The 27,761-nt window shown below is 40.0% G+C and overlaps 1 protein-coding gene and 1 long non-coding RNA gene across 6 annotated transcripts in view; both read right to left on the bottom strand.

The window, feature by feature from the left end:
* Positions 1-12,941, bottom strand: part of LOC306822186 — a 61,769-nt gene extending 48,828 nt beyond the window's left edge. For 2 of the 4 annotated variants that reach the window (XR_013778862.1, XR_013778863.1), the window contains exons 1-2: positions 12,837-12,941; positions 12,539-12,623 (exon numbers count right to left, since the gene is read on the bottom strand). This is a non-coding gene — a long non-coding RNA (uncharacterized lncRNA). Of the gene's footprint in view, positions 1-7,941; positions 9,254-12,538; positions 12,624-12,836 lie in introns of those variants that run through there. The other 2 variants (XR_013778864.1, XR_013778865.1) reach the window with 2 other exon arrangements.
* Positions 12,942-14,039: 1,098 nt separating this feature from the next.
* On the bottom strand, positions 14,040-26,651 carry LOC306822062 (inter-alpha-trypsin inhibitor heavy chain H3-like). 2 transcript variants are annotated; one of them, XM_079340785.1, is made up of 24 exons: positions 26,489-26,650; positions 23,900-23,941; positions 23,433-23,456; positions 22,329-22,486; positions 22,149-22,253; positions 21,904-22,066; positions 21,148-21,258; positions 20,913-21,041; positions 20,506-20,622; positions 20,248-20,416; positions 19,420-19,545; positions 18,867-19,048; positions 18,569-18,754; positions 18,244-18,383; positions 17,877-18,037; positions 17,733-17,762; positions 17,583-17,624; positions 17,391-17,420; positions 17,227-17,268; positions 16,443-16,556; positions 16,142-16,343; positions 15,614-15,789; positions 15,386-15,497; positions 14,040-15,283 (listed from the first exon to the last, which is right to left on the bottom strand). In XM_079340785.1, the coding sequence occupies exons 1-24, from the start codon at positions 26,627-26,629 to the stop codon at positions 15,142-15,144; spliced, it is 2,844 nt and encodes a 947-aa protein (XP_079196911.1). In that variant the 5' UTR covers positions 26,630-26,650; the 3' UTR covers positions 14,040-15,141. The 2 variants fall into 2 exon arrangements, with proteins under 2 accessions (XP_079196911.1, XP_079196912.1); XM_079340786.1 differs by lacking the exon at positions 23,433-23,456 and having other exon boundaries at positions 26,489-26,651.
* Between the last annotated feature and the right edge of the window lie 1,110 nt (positions 26,652-27,761).

The raw sequence follows: 27,761 nt of genomic DNA on the forward strand, positions 1-27,761 counted from the left end.
CTGAGGGCAGGCCGTGATGAGCTCATCACCAAGACATCATGGTGCTCATTTTTCATGTCTACGGGGGGAGATAAGTCATCCACGTCCAAGTGTCACAGACACGGTGTTTCTAGAGGAGGCTTCTTTAGACTGTTTAGTTCTTATAACTACATGGAGTCTGTAATCAATAGACTTTGATCACGTATTTGAAATGAACTAATAAACATCTCCAAAGGTCTGATATATGCTCAGATCTTAGAGAAGAAAAAAGAAACATCTATTCAAGAGCTGATGTGATTGTTTATAGAAATGATCGGTTTAAAAGAAGATTGATCATGAAACGTTTTGATAGCTGATAACTTCTGTCACTTATTCAGCTAAAATTACATTTACTGGCTACAGCTTCAATGATTTACGTTGTCTTCTATCTGATACCTAATCCTTTGGTTTGAGACTGACAGATCAATAAGTCATGCTGGGCTCTTAAAAAGTCTTAATGGACAAGTTTGACTAATCTGTGAAACAAAAGGTTGTGTGATTTATTGTGGGAATAACCACACAATGAAAATAATGTTAGTTCCATGAAGATAATAAACTAGCTAATATAAGTAAAGGTACATATTCAGAAATAGAGAAGAAATGTAGATGCTTAATTTAAGACACGTCCAAAAGAATAAGAATTATTGAAAAGATATTTAGTAACTGAAATGATCCCTGACATCTGCTAACTGATCATCTGAAGTGCGAGCCGAACCCTTCTCATGTGTACAACACTCATATTGACCTACTGAATGTGAGAAACCACAGATGCATGTCATCATGTATCATACCTACTTGTTGCATTCAGTTCTTCAAATTGCACCACAATGCATGAGATAACATAATGCACATATAACATGTTTCTTTCCTCACATTAAAGGTGCTTTATGTAGATGTGGTAGTGAATTTAGAAATTTGGAGTAGTGAAAAAATTCTATGATATATTTTCTTAACTAAATACACAAACTCTATTCAAAAAACATGTGTGTGGAACACTGTTTGGAGCTAATAAGCTACCAGGAGAGTTATGGTGTTACTGCTGTGGGTCCCACATCATAACTTTCTCTACCAAAACGCAGCAGTGCACCATTAAATGAAATTATACAACTCTACATATACATTCAAATGACTATTTCTGACACCATGAGGGTCGGGTGACGAGTGGACGTGAACCTCTTCAGTGGTTCGGTTGACATATTTTTTTTTTTGGGGGGGGGGGGGGGGGGGGGGTGGGGGGGGGCCGGGGGGGGGGGGGGGGGGGGGGCAGACAGACACTTAGAGGAATCTTGGTGTTCATGACTTTCTTTTAATGAAAGCTGTCCTGTTCTATCGGAAAAGGTCTCCCAAAATGACTTCAGTTGTGATCTACTGCAATACAAAAAAATTAAATTTCACAGTGGTTAGTGAGTGCGCTCCCGTATATAGAAGCTGTTAGTCCTCCATGCGGGAGGCCTAATTTTGAATCTGACCTGAACGGCTGCACACCATTCCCCACTCTCTTTTGCCTCTCTACAATACAAAAAACCCCAAAATAAATCAACCCCCCCCCCCCCCCCCACCCCCCCCCCCCCCCCCAACAATTTAATAGTAGCGGATACACTGATTTAAGTGAACCCACATTCAGAGCTCAGATCTCAGTGGAAACTCAGGGCGTTGTGGCTGGGTGCATAAGGTTAGCGTTGGGGGATTCGTGTGGTGTACCAGGGTCCACGATGGGTTACCAAAGCTCTGCTCCCTAAAGCTACGACAGGAAGTAGAGTTAATTGACTAACAGTCTAATGGACAATCATTATGCTTTCTGGCTCTGTGCACTCTCATTTGTTCTACTAGTGTGAGAACATAGAGCTTGTAGCCCCCCCCGGCATTAAAAGACAGTGATATCTGCACTTTGTTCATTATGCTGCACAAGTGATAGCCCATTTTTCCCATTTCTTGGCTTTTATTCTTTTAAATCATCCTCCAGTTGAACCATTTCCCCGGCCATCCTGCTCTGCTCAGTCTCCAGGTCTCTGTTCTATCTCTTAATTCCCCTCTGACTCGGGGAACTGAATGAATCACTGAAGATGTAAAGCAAAAAAAAAAAAAAAAAAATGAATCTACAAAGTTTCCTCTGCACCAAACCTTCATTAAATTTCACTGTTTTTGAAGCATAAAAAAACTGCTTTCATTCTGCACAGCAACAATCAATGTGCTTTCACTGCTTTTGAAAAGTGAACAAGTGAAGAGGCGGCATTGATAGCGGCGGCTAGTCAAAGCATGTTTTTTCTTCAAGCGCGAGACAACTTCCACTTCCTCGATTGTCTTTCAACTTACGATAACACAATATTGTTTGTTACAAAAGGCTGACAGCATTCTGTCTTCCTGTCTCTGCACCTGTCCAGTCTGACTCAAATGGGCCAGAATGGATAGAGGAAAGGATGAGGCACAATGTGACTACTATTGTTAAAGTATACTTGAGAGACAGCCAAAAGAGACAGAGCCACCAGACTGGGCCAGCAGAGAGCTCGATGAATGGAGTGTTCACCACGTGTGTGTATTTAAGGGGCAGAAAGGACGAGAGATGTCAACATTTTCCTTCAGTGTGCCCATCTCCATTTGCATAATTTCCTTTCTGTGTGCAACAAAGAAAGAAAGATGCTCATACAAAAACCAAAATGACGAGGAGACAATGTTGGCCTGAAGGGTCATTTCGAGGGGGGGACCGAAATGTCCTAAATGGTGGTTTTATGTTTTGTCAGACTAGTTTTGGAAATGCTGTTTTGCCAAACCTCAGTCAGACCTCCGCTTTGTTTGATTTAAATAGCGAACTCCAGCAAACTTGAATAGTTTCCAACTAATCAAAAGCACGAAAGAAAAAGAAAAAACAATGCCTTTCGTTTTACTTGTCAGTGTCCTTTGACTTATCACAAGCCAAAAATAAGCAGCTACAGATGAAGGCACAAAGGACACTGGACATATTGATTTATGCTCAGTAGGTTAAAGTTGAGTTTCAGATGCATAACTTCCTTCCACAAAGTGCTACATGCTAAAGTGGTAACAACCCAAGCAACGACAGCTTGGATGGACAACTGCATCCAAAGAACAGATGTTCTTGTCGAAAACTTTTCAAACCAGGTCAACATATAAAAGAGGGAGAATGAAAAACTGAAATGCAGACATTGTTGATTGCTGTAAGTTTGACAAGCTCCGGTCGATAAAGACGCACACACACAGCTGGCGGGAGGGCAGGTGTAGGGAGAGAGAGGGCCGATAGGGCGGATGAGCCGGCGAGAGGCAAAGATGGATGATGGATGGTGTTGATACAGGAGGCAGCAGCTCTGCTTTATCTAGGCAACACAAGCCAGACCTGCCGGGGTGATGGGTTGGCTGTCAACCCTTTGTTTATGGACCACCACCCGTCTCCTACCCTTTGTCTCTCCATCTCTGACTCTCTTCCTTATTCATTTTCTCTCATAACAAATGGCGTTTCGCCCTTGCAAGTTTGATTCAGATGTACAGCCGCACTGCAAGAACTCCGGTAAAGAGTCCATTAAATCTTCACTCCATGGGTTGGCAAATGCAACAAAAAAAAAAAATGTCAATAATATATGATGAAATGTAATAATTTTAACTGTTGATAATGAAATGTGTCTTCCAGACATTTGATGAGGAAAGAGAAGAAAGACAGCAGGGAAGAAAAGAGAAAAGACGAGGAGCAAAGGGAAGAAGTGAACCTAATCCAACCGTATCCCCACGAGTTGCACGCTTCCAATTAACGACTGGTTGCTTTATCAGTCTCCGACGGGTGATTGCTGTTTTTAATCATTTTCTTTCTCTACACGATTTCTCCCACTCTATCAGTTCTTCCCACTCTTATCATATAACCCCCCCCCCCACACACACCCCCCCTCCTCATGCTGTCTCGCTCCCACTCCTTCTCTGTTCAGCGTTGCCTTCTTTCATCATGTTTCTCAAGGAGCTGCACGCCTCACGCTGTGTCCAGCAATGAAAACGGCCCGGTCTGTTTTTAAAATACAAAAGTTTGGTTTGGTATCTGCCCACAGTTGTTCCTCAAGCACAGAAACAAAACCTTCCTCAATTAATTATCGAGCTCCGCAAAAGACAGAATTTTATACTTTCAACGAATTGTGCATTCAAGAAACAATAAAAATAGCCTGAGAGACATTCATTCACTAAGTAAACAAAATTTGGATCAGCCGCGCTGTTATTGGGCCTTTTCTCCTCCTGACTTGTCCAGAAACACAGCTGTAGTTTTCTTCAAAAATAAATACATAAATAAATAAAATAATAATAAATAAATATATATATATATATATACATATATATGTGTGTGTGTGTATATATATTTCTCAACACTTCCTCTTTCACCTGCCTTTGTTAGTGTGATTGATTTGGAGACCTGAAATGTGCCTGTCACATTGATCGATCTGTCCACTTGACTGGGGGTTTATCCCTCCGACTGTTGCATGGTAATAAATGGGGGATTATGGGGCGCTTGACGGAGCAGCAGTTATGGCTTCTTTAATTTAGCTGACGTCTCACCCTGACAGAGACTCATAACAAGGTGACACGACGGCGTAATGGTGACGCTCAGTCACGTCTTTGTCGGGTAGAAGAGCGGGAGCGAGGGGCGGATGGCGTACGGGTGCGAGTGGATTTCGTTTGTGTTGCCCTGAGATTAAGCGTGTGCGGACGCTCACTGATTCGATGTCGCCTCTCCTCCCCGTGGTCAAGGTGTTATTGAGAGCGTGGCTGTTATCTGTCCACGGGGGTCGCCTGCTGCCTCGCTAACAGGAGTACACAGCCCCCACCAATCCCAGCGCTGAGCAGGTTGTCCGGGGTGGCTCGTTGCTAGCCACATCCTCCTGGGTGGGCCATAACTCATCTCCAGGCGAGGATTGGGCCTTATCTCAGCTCCCCTCCACAGGCCTGCCCCTCGCTGCTCTTTCTTAGGGAAAAGATTTTGTGGTGCCCCGGTGAGTGTGAGTTATAGTTGGGGTTAAGGTGACTGAATAGGCCTGTCTGTTCGGGTTGTCGTAGTGAATTTATGTCTGTGCGGGGAGAGGAATGTGAAGGTGCATGTGTGTATCTAAAATGGTGCGTGTATGTTCGTGTAACAGAGATTTATTTACTAAAGCAACTATTTGTGTAACCGCTCATCTTGATGTATCAAACGCTGTGAGGCGAAACACCATTGTCAGAAGTTATTTAATCATATGAAGGGCACCGTTACAGTTGCATCTGAGCCCCCTCCTTCCACAAGCACATACACACTCCCCTCCACCCTCATACCCCATCCACGCTGCCTTTCTCTGTCATCTCGGCCTATCAATCAAAAATGTATTAAGTCCGGAGTCAGGGCCGATCAAAGGCAGAATTCCTGGGAGGAGAGTAGATAAGGCCTATCTCATTAATAAGTGCTTTACCATCGGAGGGGCCCGAGCGCCTCGCCACACCCTGCCTGCCTCTCTTTGATATCTAATTATCCATCCGTTTCATTCTGTCAGAGAGGGAGGAGAGGGAAGACTCGTAGTGTCATCACGATCAAATACTGTTGCGCATGTGTGTCTGCTCGTATCAGGATCTGGGCAAGGGGCTGCACCGAAACATTACGGCGAGACGTGAAACCTAAAACGTGCGGAGATTGGCACGTGTAAACAAATGCAAATAAGATGTTCATGTAAGAGGGCACTGGGCCCACGTTCGTACGCTATCACCCTGCCCAAAAAAAGGCTGTCGTGCTTTTAGTGTGAGCCTGAGTCGGAGAGGGAGGATCATTTAAAAAAAAAAGAAAAAAAAAAAAGGGTAACCCTAAGAGCCACATGCTGCTGAGACTCACCGGTGGCTTACAATCTACCTTCTAACAATCTGCAGGAGCAACGAGCTCAAGACGGATAAGACAGTAATGGATGAAGCAAGGAACAAGATATAAAAAAAAAAAAATCAAGTTAAGATATCGAGGAGGGGAGAAAATGGAAGGGGTGCAAGGGTTAAGAGGATTTTTAAGAAACGCTGCGTAAAGACTGATGAACAAAAGAAGAAGAAGAAATGAAGAAGGACGGGAGAGTCAGACAGGAGAAATGAGAGAATGGGAAATGGGAGGGTGAGAAAGAGCGGGGCATTATTTTCCCTTCTCTCCTTGGTTTTCTGTAAGAGTAGCTCAAGAAGATAAGGCTAAAAGGTCCGTCAGTCTGTTGAGGAACAATCCATTCTGTGTCTCTCTCCCCTTCTCTCTCTCTCTCTCTCTCTCTCTCAAGATACTGCCTTTCTCTCCGTCTAATGGCACAACTCAGATTTCTCGTGATGCCTCTTGTGATATGGCTCATCTCTGGTGGCATGGTTTACTGACATCACTTGTCCAATACACTCTCATCCCATCAAAAGCAAACCAGCCCAAAGTTCCTGCAACAGTGCCGTTCTGCAAACACGTTCGACTATTTCTCTTCGGCGCAAACCTTCGGTGGAGCTAATACTCAAACCAGTGTCATTTATTGATACAAAGAAAGGCTATTCAAAGCGGCAATAAAAGGGCTGAAGTAATGTCTTCATTCAAATCCTCCTCCCTAATCACTCAAAGCAGAGCTCCAAGACAAATACAAACCGAGGAGGATTTTGAAGAACAAAACAGACGCAAAACGGAGGCCGTGTGCCTCAGAAAGACTCATGCGCCTGCCCATCCCGTGTCCTCTTTAAAGAGACCTTCATCTCAGCGTCCCTGCGACGACGAGACTTTCTTCAAAAGGGGAGGGAGGTGTGTCAAAGACAGGGTCACAATGTTTACACTAACGACTTCTAATCCAATCACAGCATCCCCCTGCTTTTATTTCCTGTTTCATGGGATTAAAACGACATAAAACATAATACAAAAACAAAATTAATTTATGGCTGAATAACATTTTTTTTTTCCTTTTTTTTTTTTTTTAAAGGGACGGGTTTAAAGCCCATGAGAGAATCTACAAAGACAATAATTAAAGTCAAAGAAACTAATTAGTTCCTTAGACTGGACATTTTATTACATTTCTAAAGTAATTCTGATGTAATTGAAGCAAACAACGGCTGACAATCGTTGAATAGTACTGAAAAATACTTTACAAAGTCTCAGCTCTTTCTTTTCAAAAGCAGCCCACATCCCTCATCTTAAGTTAAGACAGTCGTTAATCAACTAAAGAATCATCCAAGAATACACAGAAACACTTTCCACTCATTTATGGTTCTCTTACTCGACCTCTTACTCTCTCTCTCTCTCTCTCTCTCTCTCTCTCTCTCTGACCTGTTGCTGCCTGAGGCTTTGAATAACTGTCTGGTGCCACGCTGCTTTACTGCAAGGCCTTGTAGAAGCAGAAGTTTGTGGTGTGTGTGTGTGTGTGTGTGTGTGTGTGTGTGTGTGAAGGGGTTCGACTTGGACATACAGATAAAAGGATATGGGATAAAGACATGGGACAGGTGAAAAGAGTGAGTTGATGCACAGAGGCAGAACATGTGAATGTGAATTGCTAGATGTGTTCTTTTATTTTCCAGCCAATGACAAAATGACCATAAACCAACAAATCTTTTTCCTATTTTGAATCGTACTTTTACCTTATCAAATTTAAATCCACTTCTTGCTGCTGGCCCTGCATCACTGCTGGGTGTGAGAGAGCCGCTCAGACCAACAAGCAGATGAAAGAGAGGTCAGCCTGCAGGGATGAACTGTTTCTAGGGCTGACCAGCACTAGAGGGGCTGTCTGCCTGGGTGGCACTGCCTACACCTCTGAGCACACAGGTCTGGTTGTGATTTGGTTCAGTGGACGCCAAGACACAGCAGAGACTTCTTTCGTTTTCTTTTTTTGTTCCCAGGATGCCTTGGCTAACGTGGCTTAGGAAGGGGTGACAGAGAGGTCAGGGGGGCTCCAGTCGACTGTGCCCTGAAGGTGTTTCCTGGGGAGGAATAGCAAGGAGGTAGTTTGTGGGGGGGGTGGGGGGGGGGGGAGGTTGTCCCTCAGGAGCTTTGCCCCTCCCAAATCAAAACAAACAAACAGAGTGGTCCTCTCTGATCTAATCTGGCTGGACTAAAGCCCTCCAAACAGACCGCCTGGAGCAGCTACTGGACTGGACTGAAACTTGTGCTGTCCCTTAAAGAGGTTTAAAAGTAGTGAAACTACAGCTTCATGTCAAAAGTTCTTTTCACTCCGAGGTACGAGTAATAATGCAACTCATCTCTTTTACATTAAAAATTAGTCACAAACAAAAAAAAGTTTTCCCAGCTTTGAACTTGTGCGGAAGAAGAAGAACACATGCACTGAACTTAACTACAAAAACAAACAACTATAATCACTGTAATGTTGTTTAAGATGCATTTACTGACATTCAGTCGCACTTGTGCACAAACTGCCGGGAACAGTATTTATTAGGCCAGTGCCCGGGGAAGCAAACATGTTTGGCCCTTTGAATTCTCACTCTAAACATTTCTTCACTTTCTGTGTTTTCAAACTTTGCTATGGTTTAGACAGTAGACTAAACGTCTCACTGGTTGCTACCCCAACACAACGCTAAACAAGGTCCTCTTCCTCAGTGGCGTATCCACCAATGGCGGTGCAGCATTCCATCAGCTGACCAGTGAGTGAAGATGAGAGTGAGATTAGTCCAATCAGGGGTCAGGCTGAGGTTATCACAACCACTCCAAAACTAAAACAGATGGAGAACAGAGTGCGGCGAAATTCAACATCTACTGTCGAACTCATATCTTTAGGCCGTGGATTCTCCTGCTCCACTGGACTGGAAGAATGTCCGACTTAGTTTTGAATTCTGGGTCTTGTTTTAAAACTAAATGGAGTGGGGATCAGCACGTCTGAGGTGTATGATTGGACACGTGATAAGACATGTATATTAAACTGTTTCTTTCTGTCACGATCACAGAGATACACAATTACACTGAAGTGAACCATAACAACTTCCTTTAGAACAAGAAATGATTGAGATCACATTAATCAATATGAGGGGCTTTCATCAAGAACATTTACAATGCAACAAATGCACATACAAGTATTTGTTGTGACTGTGAGGGTTTATGATGACGTGGAGATATTTCTTAAGTGTCAGTCAAACCTTTACTCTGACAATTCCTCTTCACAGTCCATGTAGAAAGCAGCTTGCCCCAACCGTCCAACCTGTCATTTTGCTTCTTCCTTCTTGTATATTCTTGCTCATTTAAATGACTTTATTTTCTTCATTATCTCTCCATCTGGAGTTCAACTCTCTGCAGTGATAAACAGAAAACATCTCACTCTCGTACTCCTTCCTTCTCTCTAACTCCTGGCACCTAGATGAGATGTCATGGTGATAAACAGTGCCATGACATGGGGACACACGTCTTGAGACACGACGGAGAAACAAACAAAACAAAACGACGAGATAAAATGCCGAAAATGTGTACGGCATCTTATCATAGATGCTAATTGTTTCCGTGTGGGAGGGGAGGGTGGTCGTGCAGAGGAGTGGTGCACGTGAGGGAGCAGGAGAGGAACTTGAGAATATCCTCCCTGTGCGTTTGGCCTGCGCCTGACTTCAGAGCTAAGCCCTCTCTCAAGAGAAGGTCAACACCAGGTTCAACTTTTCACCTCGGCAGCCGGAGAGAACACACTAAATACCGAGGATTACAGTGCAGCGCGCTGCAATATCGCCTGGCCTTCACTGCACCTCAGCACAGACCTACACAAAATGCAACAATTCATTTTCAATGAAAATAACCGTCACAAAAAAAAAAAAAAGAAAACTGCTGTTCCTAGAGGGAGAGTCACACTTGATGCATATCATATAGAGAGAAAAAGGCAATAACAAGGCAAAAATAATATTTCTAAAGCAGAACAGTGGAGGAAAAGAAAAACCCCGATATAAACCTTGATGTGCTGAGTGAGCAAAGCAAAGTGGTAGGGATGCAATGACTCCTCTTCTGACTTTGGGCATCTTGTTAAGTGATTCATATATATATATATATATATATATATATATATATATATATATATATATATATATACATATATTTTCTTCACAGTATGTTGGTGTGTGTGTGTGTCCACTTTGCATGCGTGGTTATGTCAGCTTCGGTCAGGTGTAACTGAACAGACAGACAGACGGGCATGCAGGCGGCCGCCTGGCGTCAGTGGCCACACGCCTGTCACGACACACCACACGCCAGAGAGCCACATACCGCAGCACCCACACGGCAAACACACAATGAGCACTCAGTCCCAAGCATCACGCACCAGCGGCAACAGCAATGTGAAATATTCACACAGGGACAAAAGGTAGCGAGCCGGGCGAGGGAGGGGGAAGACCTGGGAGGTGAGGATGAGAGCGGGTTAAAGAAAGTGGCGTAGGCTGACACTTGTGACAAACTCGAGACTTCAGATAAATGTCAAACTGCACATTTGCCAAAGCTTTTTTACTTACTAAGTAGTCACTACATAAAAAAAAAATGAAAAAGGGAAAGCTCTTAGGCAACATTCGTTTTAAGATGCTCTTCTTTATAAGACAATATTTCAAATAATCTTTTACACAGAGTCATTCTTAAAAACAATGTTCATCTTGTGCACTTTCTGCAGTTATTATAACTATTTAATTCAGTCAATCTGTACAGTCAACTGTCCATCATTAATCTGAATAAAAGACACTTTTTTTTTAATCATGTAAAGAAAATCTAATTTATCAATCGTTAAAGAGTGCTTGCTGTTTTTCTTTGTCATGACTGAAAATGTGATATCTTCTGTTCCTGAATGTTCAGCAAATTAATACGTTTCCAAAGGTCCCGTTGGGCCCGTGGGAACACTCTGAGGTCACGATTTCCTGTTTTCTGTAATTTTAAAAGTATTCCTGGCTCATACAAAAAATACACACATGAAGAGATATTAAGAAGTGGAAGCTGCAGCACCCATCACAACTCAAATTCAGTCATTTCCATAAAAAGGTGTCCGTTATGTTTGGTCAACTCTGTGAAGAGAAATTATATCAACCGAAATAAAATACAAAAAGAAAATGTTCCTATGCTTTAGATTAATTGGAAAACTGCAATAGTCTTTACACAAATGTGAACCTATTGTCGAGAAATATGTCAGTTTGGAGACACTGCAGATTTTCCACAGCTCACTCACACCCTCTGGTGGAGCATCAGGGGATCTATATTTAACTAACAGCCTTTACCTCACGTCTACCTTATTAAACCTGTCTCTGGCTCAGTCTGACCTGATGTTTCTAACCTTTGGGGGATTTAGGGGATGAACTGAGAAGATATTAATGTCAGCCATGTGTGAAGAAGTCGCTTTAGCAATTCTTACAACTAGGGCCCAATGGAGTACAGTGGGGCCCTCTCAAGCTGTTGCAGACACCCTGAGCCCTGCACATCTGGTGTTAATCAGCAAAGCTTACACAAACACACACATACACACACGTACAAAGAAACAGACACTCACAGACAAACACTTCTGCAAAGAAACCCTTCAGAAAATCCCTCTCAACTCCTGAACTTCCGACATGACTGGGGTCAACACACTTGCCCTGGTTCTATTAGTGCTCACACCGCACAGCCATGTAATAAGAGCTCGTGAGTTGTTAAAGTACAACCTGCGCGCTCTCTCTCGCTCTCTCTCTCTCTCTCTAGCACATAAATAGCCATGTATGTAAAATCAGATGTAAGATAAAAAAATACATCACAACAATCACTGCAACACAATCAGTGTCGATGGTGAAGTCTAAACTTCTTCTACCTAACAGAAAAGCTTTGCACTATGAGGAAAAACAACAATAAATCATTCAAATAGAATTCAATTATCTTAATATAAAGTTGAAAACCAAAATAGCCTTCATCAGATTTAAACTATTTTAAATGTCCCACATTACATCTAAGTAGGTCTTTTTCACATAAGACATTTTGTCACACCACAGATGGGAAGACAACAGGCGATCATTAAACTAAGTGATGTATGCATTCAAATCAATTTTAGACAACTATGACATTGAATGGCATTAAAATGCTAGAACCCTGTCACAAATTAAATATCATCTTAATAGAGTTTAGCTATAATACATTAAATTATAATTTACTTTATTATCATCAGCAACAGTCAGCATAGAAGACATTTCATCAGCTAAGATATCAAAATGACCTGTGTACTTGTTCCAAGTCTTTAATGTGTTATCAACACACATCTGCAGAGGTATTGCTTATTTGCAAACATACAATAACTATAATAATAAAAATCCAATCGTAAGTTTTATGGAAAAGCAATACAAGGTTCTTTCTTTCTTAATGTTTGATTCTTCTTGTCGATTTCTTTTTAAAGAACACGTTACATTAATTTAAAAATATTTTACAGTATCATCAACTTTTTTTAAGCTTTGACACAGATACCAGAGAAGTTATTTGAGCTGAAATTATTGTTATCCTTTAATAGGCAACTATAGAATAACACATTAAACGATCATATTTAATATAGTACTATGTAACCTGATCTGTGGACAAAGAAAATGTACATAACTCAGTCCAAACCTTTATTGCACAGAAGAAGCCCGTCAAAAAGATGAGTCACCTCACCTGGTCCTCTTTCTTCCAGAGCAACTCATCGGGAGGTATCCTGACAGAAACATAGAGTAGCTTATATACCCACTGCACAGATATAGCTGATATAGCAGCATTATTACAATGCGACAAAGTAAGCTTACTTTACTCTGAACAAGTTCAGAGGATTTGCTGGCGTGTGCGGGCTCACGTTAGCTTAACGAGGTTGGGTACGTTGTGTTTTTACTTTGACTAGTTCTAATGTGTCATTGAATATGATGAAGTTTACCTGACGAAGGTAAGTATCCTTGTGGTTTCACGAGTATGCCCCATGAGCCACAAATCTGACCTTTGTGTTGCTTAGCAACTACTGCTTTCTAGAGCGTTATCTTCTTTTAATTGTTATTAGACGCAACAAGCCAGACAGAGCTCACTGCTGCTCCCTGTGGCCAACCAGCGTTTATGACCTGAAAATGAAAACAAATGTGAAGCAGAAAAAAATAGCAATATAAACGATTGAATTATAATAGAAGCGCTTCATTTTAAAAAGAAAATCTAAGTTAATGAACCGTATAGCTCCAACCTTTATCCTCGGTGTTCAGCATGCTCTTGTGAATTATGTGGTGTAAAGTTCTATAGTAAATAAAGTACAAGCTGTTCTTGGGCTTGTCTGTAATAAAGGTATTCTTGAATGGTAAAACGCGAAAAGCAACCTTTATGCACCTGTGTGTGTGATCTGACTTGAAGCTGCACTTTCTGACATTGTTGTCCTTTCTGGAGCCTTGATTGTGTATAGGCCTACTTTCTAATCTACATCACTTTCGATAAAGATGTCTGCTAAATTAATTGTACAACTGTAACCTAGAAAATTCTACAGATGCTTTTGATCCCCAAAACAATTTCTATTATATGTAACCCCTGTGGTACCCCCAATTATTTGTGGCTAAGATGATGAAATCTACCCTAAATACTCTTAATTTGATGTGTACTGTATAATTTGTGAATTTTCTAAAACCTGCTAATGCCAACACCCTCGCAGTAACAACAAACTGTCTTCTTGATCTTCTCTCAGTGGTCCACGCTCTACCTTCAGTGTGTAGGCCCTCTGCTGGTCTACAGCTCTCATATAGAGAAGTCAGTAAAACCATGGCCAGTTTGTTCAGGCTCTATGAAATCTGCTCTATAGGCTGCTTACAAACCATTAGGCCTCAATCAAGCTGACACGTTAAGCTAAGTAAAGCATTACTTTGACTGTATTTGTAGTTCTGATTTAGTGGTTTTGCTTCATATAGCAATGTTAATCAAGTCAATAACTTGGGCCCCTGTGTATGTATTATATTCTGGGGACACCATTTTCTTCTTTCAAATATTAAAATGATGTGGATTGTAGATGCTGCCCAATTCCTTCTCATATATGATTCATACAGTATCTTAGCTGCCATGACAATTAGTCAAAAGATCTATTAATTGCTCTCAGAATAAGACCACCTACAACCATGTCAAAATGTGTGATATTTATTTTATATGACAAGCGGATAGTACAGGTAGTGAAAATAATGATAAAGTTATTTTGGTGAAATCAGAACAAAAAAACAGTTTTCAGACGACAGTGTGTTAGTGTCAAATGCAAAAACAGTCAGAATTTTGTATTCTTGTCTCAATAGATTTAGAGTTCAGACTCACAGAGTTAGCGTCACAATAACCACAGATAAGAGCAAAAACAGTATATTTTAAATGTTGACATTTATTGAATATGATGATATGTCATGATAATCAATCATTGATCTGTTGTTTTATGAATCGTTAACGGGAAACAAAACTGGGACTGTGATTCTGACACCCACTGGAAAGTTTTAATTGTCAATTTAGGTTGTTCGCAAGTGTGTATAAATCCTGAAAAGAAGAGGTGCGATGTTGTAGACATAAATATAGTAGAAATCCATATAAAGGCTTAATATGGAACATCATGTTTACATGGAAGGGATGGTCTTGTGTATAAAGCTGTTTTAGTCAAGGACTACTGAAAAGAAGTATAACAAAGCCTACACACTGCTTTTGATCACAATCAGTCTGTGTCAATTTATGTGCAATATGAAGCTATGAGTTATCAAAGTTTGCTAACATTAGCCTGCTAACAACAATGCAGGACACAAACAATTGTAGCTCAACCAAAGTACATTTTTTGTACTTGATGGTGCCTAATTATGGTGCCTTCTACTTCATAATTCCTTTGTTCAAACGCAAGGAGAGAGGGGTTGGATGTCTGAGCAGAGGCATTTATTTTTTGTTCAGTGCTGGTGCACAAGGGCGACATCTGTTGGATCAAAAAGTCTCACGTTGCCAGGAAAATGTCCATGTTTAACAACGTGTTAGCTTATGAGTTCTAAAAACAACAACTCAGGTCTGCAAAGGTTCTAAAGTATTTTGGGCTTTGCCAAGATGTTATTATCCTGGTATTAATGTTGTTGTCTGAAGTAGTACAATTTGTGAAGATATACTCTGACCCTTAAAAAATCTAGGGAAATGTCTCACCACACAAAACTCACTCATGATTACGTGGCCCTTTAGTCACTTTGATATATCATTTTTAAAATTCAAAAAGTAGTCTTTGAAAGCCCTGACACAATGTAATCGGAGGCTTTTCCATCGATGAGGCCTGTTCCATCATTGTCAACAAACCAGCAAGGAATACTTTCCCCATTCTTTAGGTCCATGCTGAAGTCCTTCTGCCAGTGTCTAAACAAGAGATTAAAAAAAAACCCTGTAAGATCACGCTCTTTTACCCCTCATGCATTATGTGTAGGTATTTATTTGTGTGTTATGTTTGTGTCTTTGTACCTGGTCACGTTGAGTGTTTGGCCCTTCACATACATGGTGGCATGTACATTTTCCTGAAGCTCATCTGAATGGAGGTCAGTGATCTCAAACCCAACTCCATGGTAGAACTGACCTGAAGTGAAAAAAAGAGGAAAAGGTCTTTTGAGTCATCTAAAAATAAGGACCAGGCAAACATGAAATATGGATATAACCATTACATTATGATATGAAACTTCTCAGTTTTTTTACCTAGCAGACCATGCACTGAAGCAGACAAGTGGTGGCTATCTATGGTGTAGAAACCCAAGAAGTCTTGCTGGTCATGGCGTCTTTTCCAAACCTTTGTGTGTCTAATGATCATAAATTTAATGGAGTGCCTTAGTGTCACTGACAAACTGGAGTTCTTGGTCAACCTGAGGTGAAAACTGCAGAGGAAACAAAAAAAGGAAACAGGAAGTGACAATTTTATTTACACAGTTATGGGTTTCATTCAAGAAGTAAATATTTGTTTGTTTATTAAAAGTCCTATTTGTCTTTTGATTCATTTTTCAGGGAACTGGTCTGGAGAGGTGTTGGGGATTCTAAGGACAGATGTTTGTTCTGGGTTGTTCCAACAGGAACTATATAAAAATACATAAAACAAGTATTTTTGAAAATACCATTATGTTTAATATTGGAAGCATTTTCATCACTGAAATGAAAAAAAAAAATGTGATCACAATTTTTTAGTTTCACTTTTCAACTGCAAAATAATATTTGTGAAGCATCATCACTCACTCAGTTTCTTTGATTAAGGATGAATCAGACCACAGCAGCTGCGTCTTTTTGCCATGGTGAAACAATGAGATGTCCTGAGTGCTAACCTCCAGCCTCACCCCCAGCTTCTGGTGAATAATACCAAAACGGCCAAAGTAGGTGTTGATTTTTCCATCTGAAGAAACTTTCTTCTTGCCAATTATTTGTCCATTGACCACAAAACCTGAAAAGATAAGACATGCTTCAGTTTGTTGTGCTCTGTTTATAATAAAAAATAAATAAATAAATAAAAAACAACTGTGTGAAAAAACGTATGGATGACCTGATTCTGGGTCTCTGACCAGGTTGAAAATGGTTCCTGGCTTATCATTGATGTTGAAGCACAGAGCGTCGTTTCTGTCTGGGAGCTCGATCATGAAATGAGGATCTCCATCCACTGAAAAAAAAAATCAAAATTAGAAAACCATGTCAGAAAAAAAGCATTCCTATAGTTGCAGTCCAACTCAGAAAAAGAGTTGTGTTATTATGCTGTTTGTAACACTCTTATGGTTACTCTGACTTGTACTTAAATCAAATGTTATCAATCAAAAAAACAAATGTCCTGATAGGATATAAACAGCATAAAAGTGATAAAAAAACAAACAAACATAAAAACATTACAGATGTGATAACATGTTTTTTTAAATCTGACTTCTCAAGTGATTACATTTAGAAACAAAAACAAATTTAGAATGTTTGTAACTGATGAGTTAAGTCCCTAAGAGTTGATGTTCTTTACATTTTAAGCTCATCTGAGTGCATCTAGTTTGCACTGGATATCACACAGCCAGGAGTGTGTCTTTTTATATACCGGTATATACAGGGCAGCTATATAAAGAGGGCTGTTTGACAAGTTGACTCTGCTTTGGAGGGCTCTAAAGAGGCCCCTTCACATCATTTGCTCTATTTGAGGGCAGCTTGATGAGCACTGTGTTTTCTCATCTAGAAGGGCTGCACAGATGAACTGATACGTTATCTACCAACAAAGACTCTAACAGAACCTTCTAGTGAAAGTGATAGAAACAATAAAGAATTACAGTTCAACTACTGCTTTATGTAAATCATACCATCTGATCGGCCTCTAGAACTGGAGCCATGGGATTTGGAACCTGTTATCAAAATAATAGTAGTGGACAACATTTTTCAGTTATAGATTATTTAAGAAACAGTTTTGTTTACAATAAAAGCATTGAAATAATAAATGCATCAAACTGCTGCAAAAAAAGCTTACGAATGCGACTGGAACTCCTGGATGAGGATCCTGTTAACAACAACAACAACAACAACAACAACAACAACAACAACTGGTAAGTTGATTGATAATTGTGGTCTTGGTCTGATTGGTCTTTTTAAGCACTCAATGAATTTTAAAAAGGAGTTTTAAGTAAACTTGATATGTCAATAAAAACAGTAAAATACCCACCACGAGATTGGCCACTGGGACGTGCTAGCTGAGGTGAGGAACCTGTTATCACATGTCAAACAATAAAAGCATACTTTAGTAAGAATTGTTCAGCTCATATCAACTTGAAAAAGGATGTTAAATCATTAAGAAAAATACAGTTTGCCCTACCTACGTTCCTCTCTGCTTTCTGTCGCTGATCTGTGGAGCAAACACAACACATATCTTTTTATATGTTCTGCTGAATCTTACAAATCTTACAAATAATAATAAGACATTTGCTGCTCACTAATGAATGATGACCGTTTGTATTACCCTCAGTCAGTTTATCAGCGATGAGCAGGCCATCATGTCCATCCTCAGTTTTTGGCTTGGTAACCACCATGGAGGTGAGAGGGGTGACAAAGCTGTATCGAAGGGCCATTTCTAGGGCCTTTGCTGTGGCATTGTTTTTTTCCTGCTGAGTGCCAATATCACTGGCAGACAAAATAATCAATGGACATCAATTTTTAATTTTTTTTTTAAATGATGATATACAGTACAATGCAAAAAGTGTGCACTGAAAAGTCTGCTCCCTGATGAAACAATGTGATTTTCACAATGTGATCTGCCTCAGGTCACAGAGAAACCTGCTTCACATCGTTGTAAGATAAAGCAGAAAGAACAGAATGAGTCGATTAACCTGTTCTCCAGTAGCTGCTGGATGGTGAGGTAGGCCCACAAACGCTCTGAGAAATCCCCAAAAATGTAGTCCTGCTCTGGGTAGATCACATCAAAGTTGACCACAGCAGCCTTACCCTGCACAGAGAAGTCGTCCTCAGGCTGGAAAAAAGTAGAGATGAAGTGACGTCAGAACACTCAAATTGTTTCCGCTGATAAAGAAATTAACGCCTTAAAGCTGCTCACTTCAAATATCATAGTATTCAATATCTATTTGCAGGTTCTGCCTGATTTGAGAATAGTGCATCATTATTTTGATTATATGTAAGTGATATATTAATTCTCACCCCTCTGGCGAACACTTCCACCAAGAAGTTATCCAAATTGATGTCTGTCACTCGACCTGTAACTACAATCTCGGAGCCATTGAATAACTGGCTGTATTGGTTTTTGGTCAAGGCTTCCACACCATTCTCAGGATAACGAAGATCCACGTCCAAGAGCAGAGGGCTGGACACCTCCTCATAGAAACCCTGGGATAAAGAAATCATATTTCCTTTATGTCCTTGCACATGTGAACAATAAACAAATCCCAATTATGCATGGGTATTACATGTGGAGTAACATTTTTTAGTTTAATTTAACCTGAAGTTGGAGTGCTGCATCTGAACCTTCAAAAATTCTTCTGGCCAGTCCTTTATTTTGTCTGCTCATCAGATCAAGGAAGGAGTAACTCACGTCATTGCCAAATCCAAGACAGAACATGGACATTTTCCCCCCAATAGCAGAGCGCACATTCTCCTGAATTTTCTGGAGGTTAGACTCTCCTTCAAACACATGAAGATACAGAATTACATGGAATATATGTGTGTACAATACCATGGACTTCCAATAATGTAAAGGCAACCTTTAAGAAGTGCCTCTCACTCTTCAGAAACTTTAAAAGGATATTGTGAATGTACTGTACATACACAATTAGTAATTGATGAAAATAGGACAAGTAGGAAAAATCAGTTTTGATTACATCTGACAAAAATATGATCATATCAATGCAATTTTTTCACATTTTTTTAGCATCATGAACAGAGCTAACCCCACTTTTCCAACAAATCTCAATGTGTTAGCATCGCTTTGCTCTACATATAATGACCTTTTACATTGACTGTTGAGAATGACAAATAAAATCAAGAAAGCTTACCACTATTTGGCATCCCATCAGTCAGTAAAATGATCATATCTGTGCTCCTTTCAGGTAGGTTCTTCCTTTCTCTTTCTCTTATCAGCATTTTCACTGCTGTTAATACAGCTTTATTGATATTTGTGGCTGAAAGAAAGATTAACATGAACATTGTTCAGACAACATTAATAGACAGACAAATAAAGTAGCCATTCCTCAATACTTTATGAAACAACATGTGTCTTTTGTTCTGACTCTCATTAAGGTCCTCCCTGTATAAAGCTGTGTTAGCTTAGCTAGCATAAATACAGGCAATTAAAAGTAGCACATTTCTTAGTCTGCATATGTTCTCAAACTCTTGAAAAAATATCAACAGTTAGTACGTTTTTTCATTGATAGACAACTTAAAGCCACAGTGTTGCAAGGTGTGATTAAAATCTTGTCATTTCTTGGCCTGGGAAGTGTCTTCCTTCCTCCATTTTAAAACACATAACCAAATATGGTATTATTGTGATTATAAAGATTTTAATACATTTGAATTTTTGTCACTAAAAATGTTGGTACCATTTTTAAATGTTAATTGGAAAATAGACTAATATAATAGTATATTTACACCGCAGACCACACCTACCCAACCATACACTGATGGTGGACACTGTAGTGATACTATCAGAAGAAACTAATCTCTCTCACACACATTCAGACGCCGCTGACCAAGCAGCAGGAGCAACTTTGGGTTAAGTGTCTTGCCCAAGGACACATCGGACATGTGGCTGCCCCCGACCTTCCAGTTGAGAGTCGACCGACTCTGCTTACTGAGCCACAGCCGCCCCTCCTGTAATCTCTTACATCCATTATCCTTTAGCTTTCTGATGTAGGTGATGGCTTTGGACACATTTTGCTTTGATGCTCTGGTAAGAGAGTCCTTCCAGGTGATAATTTGATGATCAAACAGGATGAGAGCAAAGTGGTCCTCCTCACTGAGGTCTTTTAGGATGGCTGCCATAGCATCCCGGGTCTGCAAAGGTTCCCAAATTCTTAAATGAAGATGTGACAACAATGATGGACTCAGTGTGGAGCTAACCTACACAATACAATATATCCCACCTGTTCAATCTTTCTTCCAGACATTGATCCACTCCTGTCAATTACAAACACAACATTCTTTGGAACTCTGGGCAGGTCAGGTGGAGCGAAAAAGTGTACAAAGTGTCCGTTCACAATCTGAAGAGAGGAGTAATTCAATTTAGACTGTCACATAGTACATAGGAACTTTTACACACACGCTCAGACAGCAAGAGGAAGAGGATGATGACTAAAATAGAAACATGTTTCAGCTTTTTCAATAGAAATATAGGCCTTTTTCCATTTAGATTTGGTAAACTGAAGAAGCAGTTGTTGCTAAAAAAAAAAAATAAAATAAAAAAAAAAAAGATAAAAAAAATAACTTAAGAAAGAAGAGGCAATGATCCTTCGACTTAAAGTAGTTTTACTGGCTCTCCCCTGATTCTGACCTGAACTTGGCCCAGGCTCTTCTCTCGTTTCACATCGTATTTTATAATAAAATCTCCATCAATGATGGTGCCTTCACATCCAGGACATTGCCTCTGCTGCTCCAGTGTTGGCGAGAAAGAGACGTGAGCCTGAGGGACAAATACATTAATATCAGTTGACATCGGTGGACACCATTCATGCTTCAGTCTTAAACATTGGGGGGGGGAATATGTGAATCTGAGATCTGTTATTTACCTTTGTGTCTGTGACTGTTTTCTCTACCAGTGAGAGCAGATCATTTGTGAGGAAAGTTGCAGTGGCCTCAACAAAAGCGATGCCCTGGGGCTCATAGATGTTTGTCACGATCTGTCTCCACAAAGAAACACAAGCATGAACACATAACAGAGGCAGTTAAAAATGTGAATCAATGTGTCACTGTCTTGCATTAAAGAAAGAATGTGTAACTTTTTGATCCAGTAGAGGTCGCCCTTGAGCACAAGCGAGAAACCAAAACAAGTTGCTGTTTGGCTGCACCTCGGCCATACTGAAGCTTCCACTCTTCTCTAAGAGCTTATGTTAGCACACTTTTAGATAGTTCATAGCTTCACATTGCATGTTAACTGACGCGGAAAGACCGTAAACTAAAAACGCTTACATGATATCCAAATAGTGATTAGGCTATGTTACTATTTTTTAATTTTGCTCTTGACGAAATCAGCTTTTATATACAAGTAGGGGGGGTGGCTGTCTCGTCCACGTAAACATGATGTGCTCCAACAACAACACAGCTCAGAACGTAACACAGTGGGACTCGCACCTCTCAGTCATTGTCAACAGACATGAATAAGAGAGGCATTTACACATGATATACTTGATTTCTACTATATTTACGTGTAAAATATCACAAATTCTTCCCTGATGGTTGAAATAGACTTCTCACATTTTTTAGCTTCTGCTTGACTGCTGTGTGTAATATTTTTTTAAAAAGAAGAGAATAGAGTGTGTTCAAACCTGAAACTCCTGTACTGGTTGGTTGGGTTTAACACGGGTTAAAATCTCATATTGTCCCAAATTCCTCTTCAGGAGCTCCTCGTAGGTCAGACTGAAGGAAACACTACTTTTGCCAGCAATGTTGACAGACACCGAAAACTTCTCCATCTTTCTCCCAGAAACCCTGTAATAATGAACACTTATGACTTTGTTTAGATGTTCAAACTACCACCTTTGATTTCCAACCCATTTTCAGTCCAACATACTTGACCAATCCAGCAGTTTGTCCAGAGGAAACAGCTTTCTCATACTCTTTCTTTGCTTTTTCTTTCCCCTTCACTTCCCCAACGTACATCTGACCTTCAATTTCCCTGCAAGCGCAACAGACAAGGTCAGTTGTAGTGAATGAAATGGTTAACAATCAGAAATATTAAGTTTAGACTGACATGCTAAAGTTGCTGATGAAGGCCGTCTTGGGAAGCTCCACTTCAAAGAAGATTTCCTGGGAGGTGTTTGCTTTGTTCAGAGCCTTCGAGGTCATGACGGTGTGAGCGAAACGAGACGTCACAGTGCAGTCCACCGTCACGCTGTACACCTCCACCACCTAAAAGTATGGATAGTATGATTTTTTTTTTCTTTTTTTAGAGGACTTTATCATAACATTTTCTAACATGCTGTTCAGGGCTGAAGCCACAGTAGCCTTTTGGGTGTCTTTTGTGAACTCTAATCCAGACATTAAAAAAACTCATCAGACTCAAAAAGCGACTACTTTCTTTGCACGCTCTTGTTGTACTCTCTACCCTCTGAAGATGGTAGGTGGGATCACTTTAACCACCCAATGCCTCTGTGACATTCACAGTGAAGGCATGACTTCACAAGGGTGTGAATTTAGCACCTTCAGTGAGCAGTCTGAATGGGCTACTGCTTCTAAATTGATCATTTACAGGGAAGAACACATTTCCTTAATTTGAACTGCTCGTTGTTTTACTGTTACTGATAAATCAAGTGTTGACATTGAAATAGTTTGTACATAACAACACTTTAGACTCCATACTTAATATGATTTCAAAGGTAAATGGCCGCCCTGTGAATATGGTCAATGTTCTGAAATCATTTTAAAACTGAGAGGTTACTCTTCTGTGAAGGTTTTTTTTTAATGAAACTGTCGCTGTCCTGTTGGTAAATGCAGAAAGGAATTAAATACAGATGGACAAATCACTTCCATTTCCACTTCCTGTTTATTCTTTCTGGTAAAGAAAAGGGAACAATGACATGCCTGAGGACACCAGTGAAAGAAGAGCAAAGCAAATGGAAGCATCTGGAAGCAATGAGGTTTATGAGAAATGGGGACTTTCAAACAGTAACAATGCTACTTCTGTGAGAAACTAGTCCTCTTGACCATGGGCCATGTGTACTCAATTATCAATTTCAGGTTTCATCATTTCCAAATGACACATTGACATGGATTTATAAATGGCTGTTTTGCTGAAGGAAGAGTCAAACATCTATTCTAATATAAAAATGTAGATATTGGTGTAAAATGTCCTTACACTTGTAGAGTTTGTGCTTCTTTTCTGTGGAAAAAAAGAGAAATATCCAGTTTTTATTCAGTGGTAGTATTTTCTAATCCATATACTTTATTAATCCCCTGTTATTTTTAATGACGTGCTTTTCACACACACACACAGGCCCGAATCACACACATGCACAAGCAGGACCCAGGGACATGCATGAATGAAGAAATGTGGCGGCCGCCCCCACTGGAGGCGCCTCCTAAGCTGGTGGGGATTCGGTGCCTTGCTCAAGGGCACTTAAGTAGTGCTTGAGAGGTGGTCTGGCACATCTCTAGCTACCAGAACAACATGGTCCGTATTGGGACTTGAACCGGTGACCCTCCAGTTCCCAACCCAAGTTCCATACGGATTGAGCTACTGCCAACCCTGTATAAGTAAAATAGTAAGAATGCAAAAAAATAAAATAAAATAAGAAGAAGCTTCATGTAATATTCGCTGAATACCTTTATTGACCTGGTGCTGGGGTCCAAAGTTTCTTTGGCATCCTGGAACAAAACAAAAGTATTACAGAGGATAAGTAACATTTAGTAAATAATGTTCGACAAACATATGCTTATTTATAATAATCAAACTAGAGATTTGCTTTTGGGTTTAGTCACAGCCTAGCATAAAAAGAAACGTTTTTTTTATCAGTTTTGTAGCAACAATGCCCACTAATTATTCATTATTTGAATTATCTAAGTTGCATCATTTAGGTTTCAGAAAATGTCTTTTGGTGTTTTTATGCACATAACTCATGACATTCCCAGAAACCCCCCGGCTGCAACCCCCTTGTAAAATTTCCAAGTGAAGTCAAGGTGGGCTGGACGCGGCAGGAAAAAAAACAGTAGAATTCACCTCCAGCGAATGGACTGTTGCATAATGTTTATTTAACCTGACCAGTGGAATCTTTGCACACATATTGAAGCTACTATACTCTTACCCTGACGGTCAATAAACTGTTGTATTCTGATTCTTAGTCAGTACCCTTGGATTTTTGCAACAGCTTTTTTTTTAATGCATTGCCTTAAAAAGTCCTTAGACTCCACCCACCTCCTTCCAACTTGGAAATGTTCATGCTCTGAGGGACTTATGAATTAGCAACTCAGGATGATTTCAGAGGAATGATGTTCTGCAATTTTGGGAAAATGTTTCAAGAGTACATGTGTGAAAAAAGTTGTAGTTACTGAAGACTATGAAGCTAACTCAGCAGTAACATTGCCACCGTAGACATGTCTGTAAAGCCGGGTGTGGACCCAAAACCAGACTAACGACTAAAATCAGGCAGAGGAAAAGAACAGTAGATGTAAAGGTCACAACACAAACAAGCAGGCAGGACTAAACAGGCAGCAGCAGGCTTGGAGACAAAGTGGAGTGTACACTCAGGTTTAATATGGGGGGAGCAAGTATGCAGGTGACAGAGACAGAACATGTGAGATTTAAGTAATTTGACAGAAGTGCAATATAAAATGCTCAAAAGCAAACTGACACTGTACCTTTTTACATATACCTATTTTAATTGCTCCTTTCTCAAAATTCAGAAACCTAGAGCTGCACATGACGTTTGCAGGTAAAAAAGGCAAGGCAAAGAACGGCACCTTAGTGAACTAAGAAGAGATTTCTGAGCGCTGGAAACTATTCAATCTCTCACAAAAATTTGGGGAATGAAAAAAAGGTATACACACCCTCATTTGTTCAATAATGTTTCACGTTTAGGATCAACTGTCAGAATCTGCATCTTTTACCTTAGGTTTTATGTCATGCTCTGTCCTACAATGCAGACTGTTATGTGCCTTTTGCACGACTTGGGTTGTGGCTGCAGTTTTTTGACAAGGAAACCTTATTGCGTTCTCAGCAGATTTTGAAAGGACTTTTACTTGGCAGTTGATAAACTCTCAGCTTGTGCAACTAAATAGTGCTTAGATATACTAGTATTAAAAGAATAATAAGACTGAATAATATCCAAAACCTGAAATCCCATCAGAATGGCAGGTTGCTATTGATATAACATGATCATTTAAAATGTATTATTGATTATAATAGTTTTGCTTATATTTGAATGTTATTGTCACTGTAGGTCTCTATAACAGTAATTTTTGTTACTGTTTATGAGTCTTCCTCTCTGTTATGTGTATTACTCTTTCTGCCTCTCTCTCTAACTCAATGTCTTTCCCTTTCCAGTTGAGCTGGTGGCTGTTCACCAATGACGCTGGTTCTCCTTGTGCTTTCTGCCTGTCCATTGGACGCCTTTATTCTGTCATTAAGTGCTTCCTCATTGGTTAATTGAGTTTGGGTCTCTGCTACTTGTGTAATGAAGAGTTCACTTTAGACCAGCACTATGTAAAGTATCAAGAGGCAGAATTTGCTTTTATTGGTATCAATTTATTGACTGACTATAGTTTCTTAAAGGAGCCCAAACAGTCACCTTTTTTCTTTAATTCAATTCAAGATGTTATATTTTCTCAAAAGGACATTGAGGTTTCCCTAATTTCCCCTTCCATTGAGATTATAAGCATATTAAAAAAACCAACTATTGTTTAGGACGATTGGGCAATAATAATACATCAACATTGGATTCAAAGGGGACTAAAGCAATCTCCCAGGTAAAAAAGGAAACAGCCTGGCTGACACTGACAGACTTTGCCAAACACAGTTATGTCCTGCAAATCCCTGATACTTGTTGAGGGATCTTAAATATTTATAGTAACTCATACTGATCACACTGAGTCCATAAAGGCTAAGTTTAAGATGATGCAACTTGGTGGGAATCTATTTAATTGGCAGGTCTCTTGAATGCTTTCTGCACAGCCTTGGTATTCATATGAATGAATAGATATCCTAAAAAAAGACTTCTTTTATGTCTTATCAATGAAATCCTTGTTACTGCTACCAGACGCGCAAAGGATATCACATCATGGAAATGTTGTATGGAAAGAAGCTCTACAACGGCAGACACATTGTAATAAACATACTTTTATAAACAGTTTATAGGCTGATAACTAATAGAGACAGCTAACTGTACAAAATATCAAAACAGACGTTTGTTTACATACCTCTTTTAGAGCATCTCTAGGGAAAGCAACCAGAGCTCCATGGGTCTGGGCTGCTAGCCAGGTGCAGATACAAACCAACAGCAGCATGACTCTCCACATGACAGGCATGCATGAGAAACAAGAGATCTTCTTCCCCAGCATGACTGAAAACAAGTGGGAAGGAAATTCCGGGCATACGGGGGATAACATCTTCCCATAACACTTTCTTTCTCTCCGCCCACATTGCATGGGGAGGTACCCTCTGCCCTACAAAGCAAAAAGGCAGTAACTACGCGGAGTGCAGAACTGAGAAAAATGACTCTAAAGTTATCACCTCGTCCAGCCTAAGTAGTTGTAGGTATATTATTGGACATGTGGCATTTTTGTTACTTTATATGAGCTTATTCTTTGTATATATCAATCATCATATTTTATTTGATATTTTACCCCATTTTACAGTTACTGTGTTCTTGCTTTGTATTGCTTACCAAAAATGTGCCACAATACCAATACAATACCAAGGGAAAAGGCAGTAACTACATATTCTTCAAAAAACATTTAATCACAGCTTGTGTTAGATACGCTGCATTTAGAATAATTGGAATCCTTTGTTTTCCTGAACATGGATATACTATGCCCAAAGCCATTTGACCATTTTTGGTCAGTGTTTTGGTGCTGACATGGCTGCTTAAAAAGTATTTCACATTTCAAGTTCCATGAAGGCCCAAATGGGGACAGTTCATTTGGAATAGACCACAGCATTGTGTGACTCAATTAAAGTTGTGACATCACTGTGCAGTAACATGGTTGAGATGTAGGCTAGTAATAAAAAGCACGAGTAACTGGTATGAAACAAAGCAAGAAAACAGTAATGGCTTTTACTGTGTTTTTGCTTTGTTTCACTCGGGCTTTTTGCAGTTACTGTTAAAAAAAAAAATGTTTTTCTCCAAAACGATACACATTTAAGACAAGATATTTTGTTACATAATAAAGGATGCAATGAATGTCACGAAAATGATAATAACTCATTTTTGACCAAAATTGCAGTTACTGCCTTTTTGCTTTGTAGGGCAGCCCTCTGCTCCTCCAGTTGTTTGTTTATGTTTGAGTCCTTGTATGGTTGGTTCCATTTATTTGATTGTGTACGAGGTGTTTGTGGGCTTAAAAATGAATTGGAGATTTATTTTCTCAAACAAGGCTTATCCCGTCCGGACTTGCCTGTGGAGTGCTTTTTTCAAGTGTGTGTGTGTGTGTGTGTGGTGTTGCATGCAAGAGTGCGTGATTCAAGGATGGA

The sequence above is a fragment of the Symphodus melops genome (genome assembly GCF_947650265.1).
Source record: "Symphodus melops genome assembly, chromosome: 4".
In the NCBI taxonomy this organism is placed as follows: Eukaryota; Metazoa; Chordata; class Actinopteri; order Labriformes; family Labridae; genus Symphodus; species Symphodus melops.

Coding starts and splice junctions, on each gene's coding strand:
- LOC306822062 (XM_079340785.1), bottom strand. CDS start 26,629: ATGCTGGGGAAGAAGATCTCTTGTTTCTCATGCATGCCTGTCATGTGG. Junction 19,546..20,247: donor AAAGCTAAAGGATAATGGAT/GTAAGAGATTAC, acceptor TCTTTCTTTCAG/CCACAAATATCAATAAAGCT. Junction 16,557..17,226: donor TTCTAGAGGCCGATCAGATG/GTATGATTTACA, acceptor TTTTTTTTTCAG/TGGATGGAGATCCTCATTTC.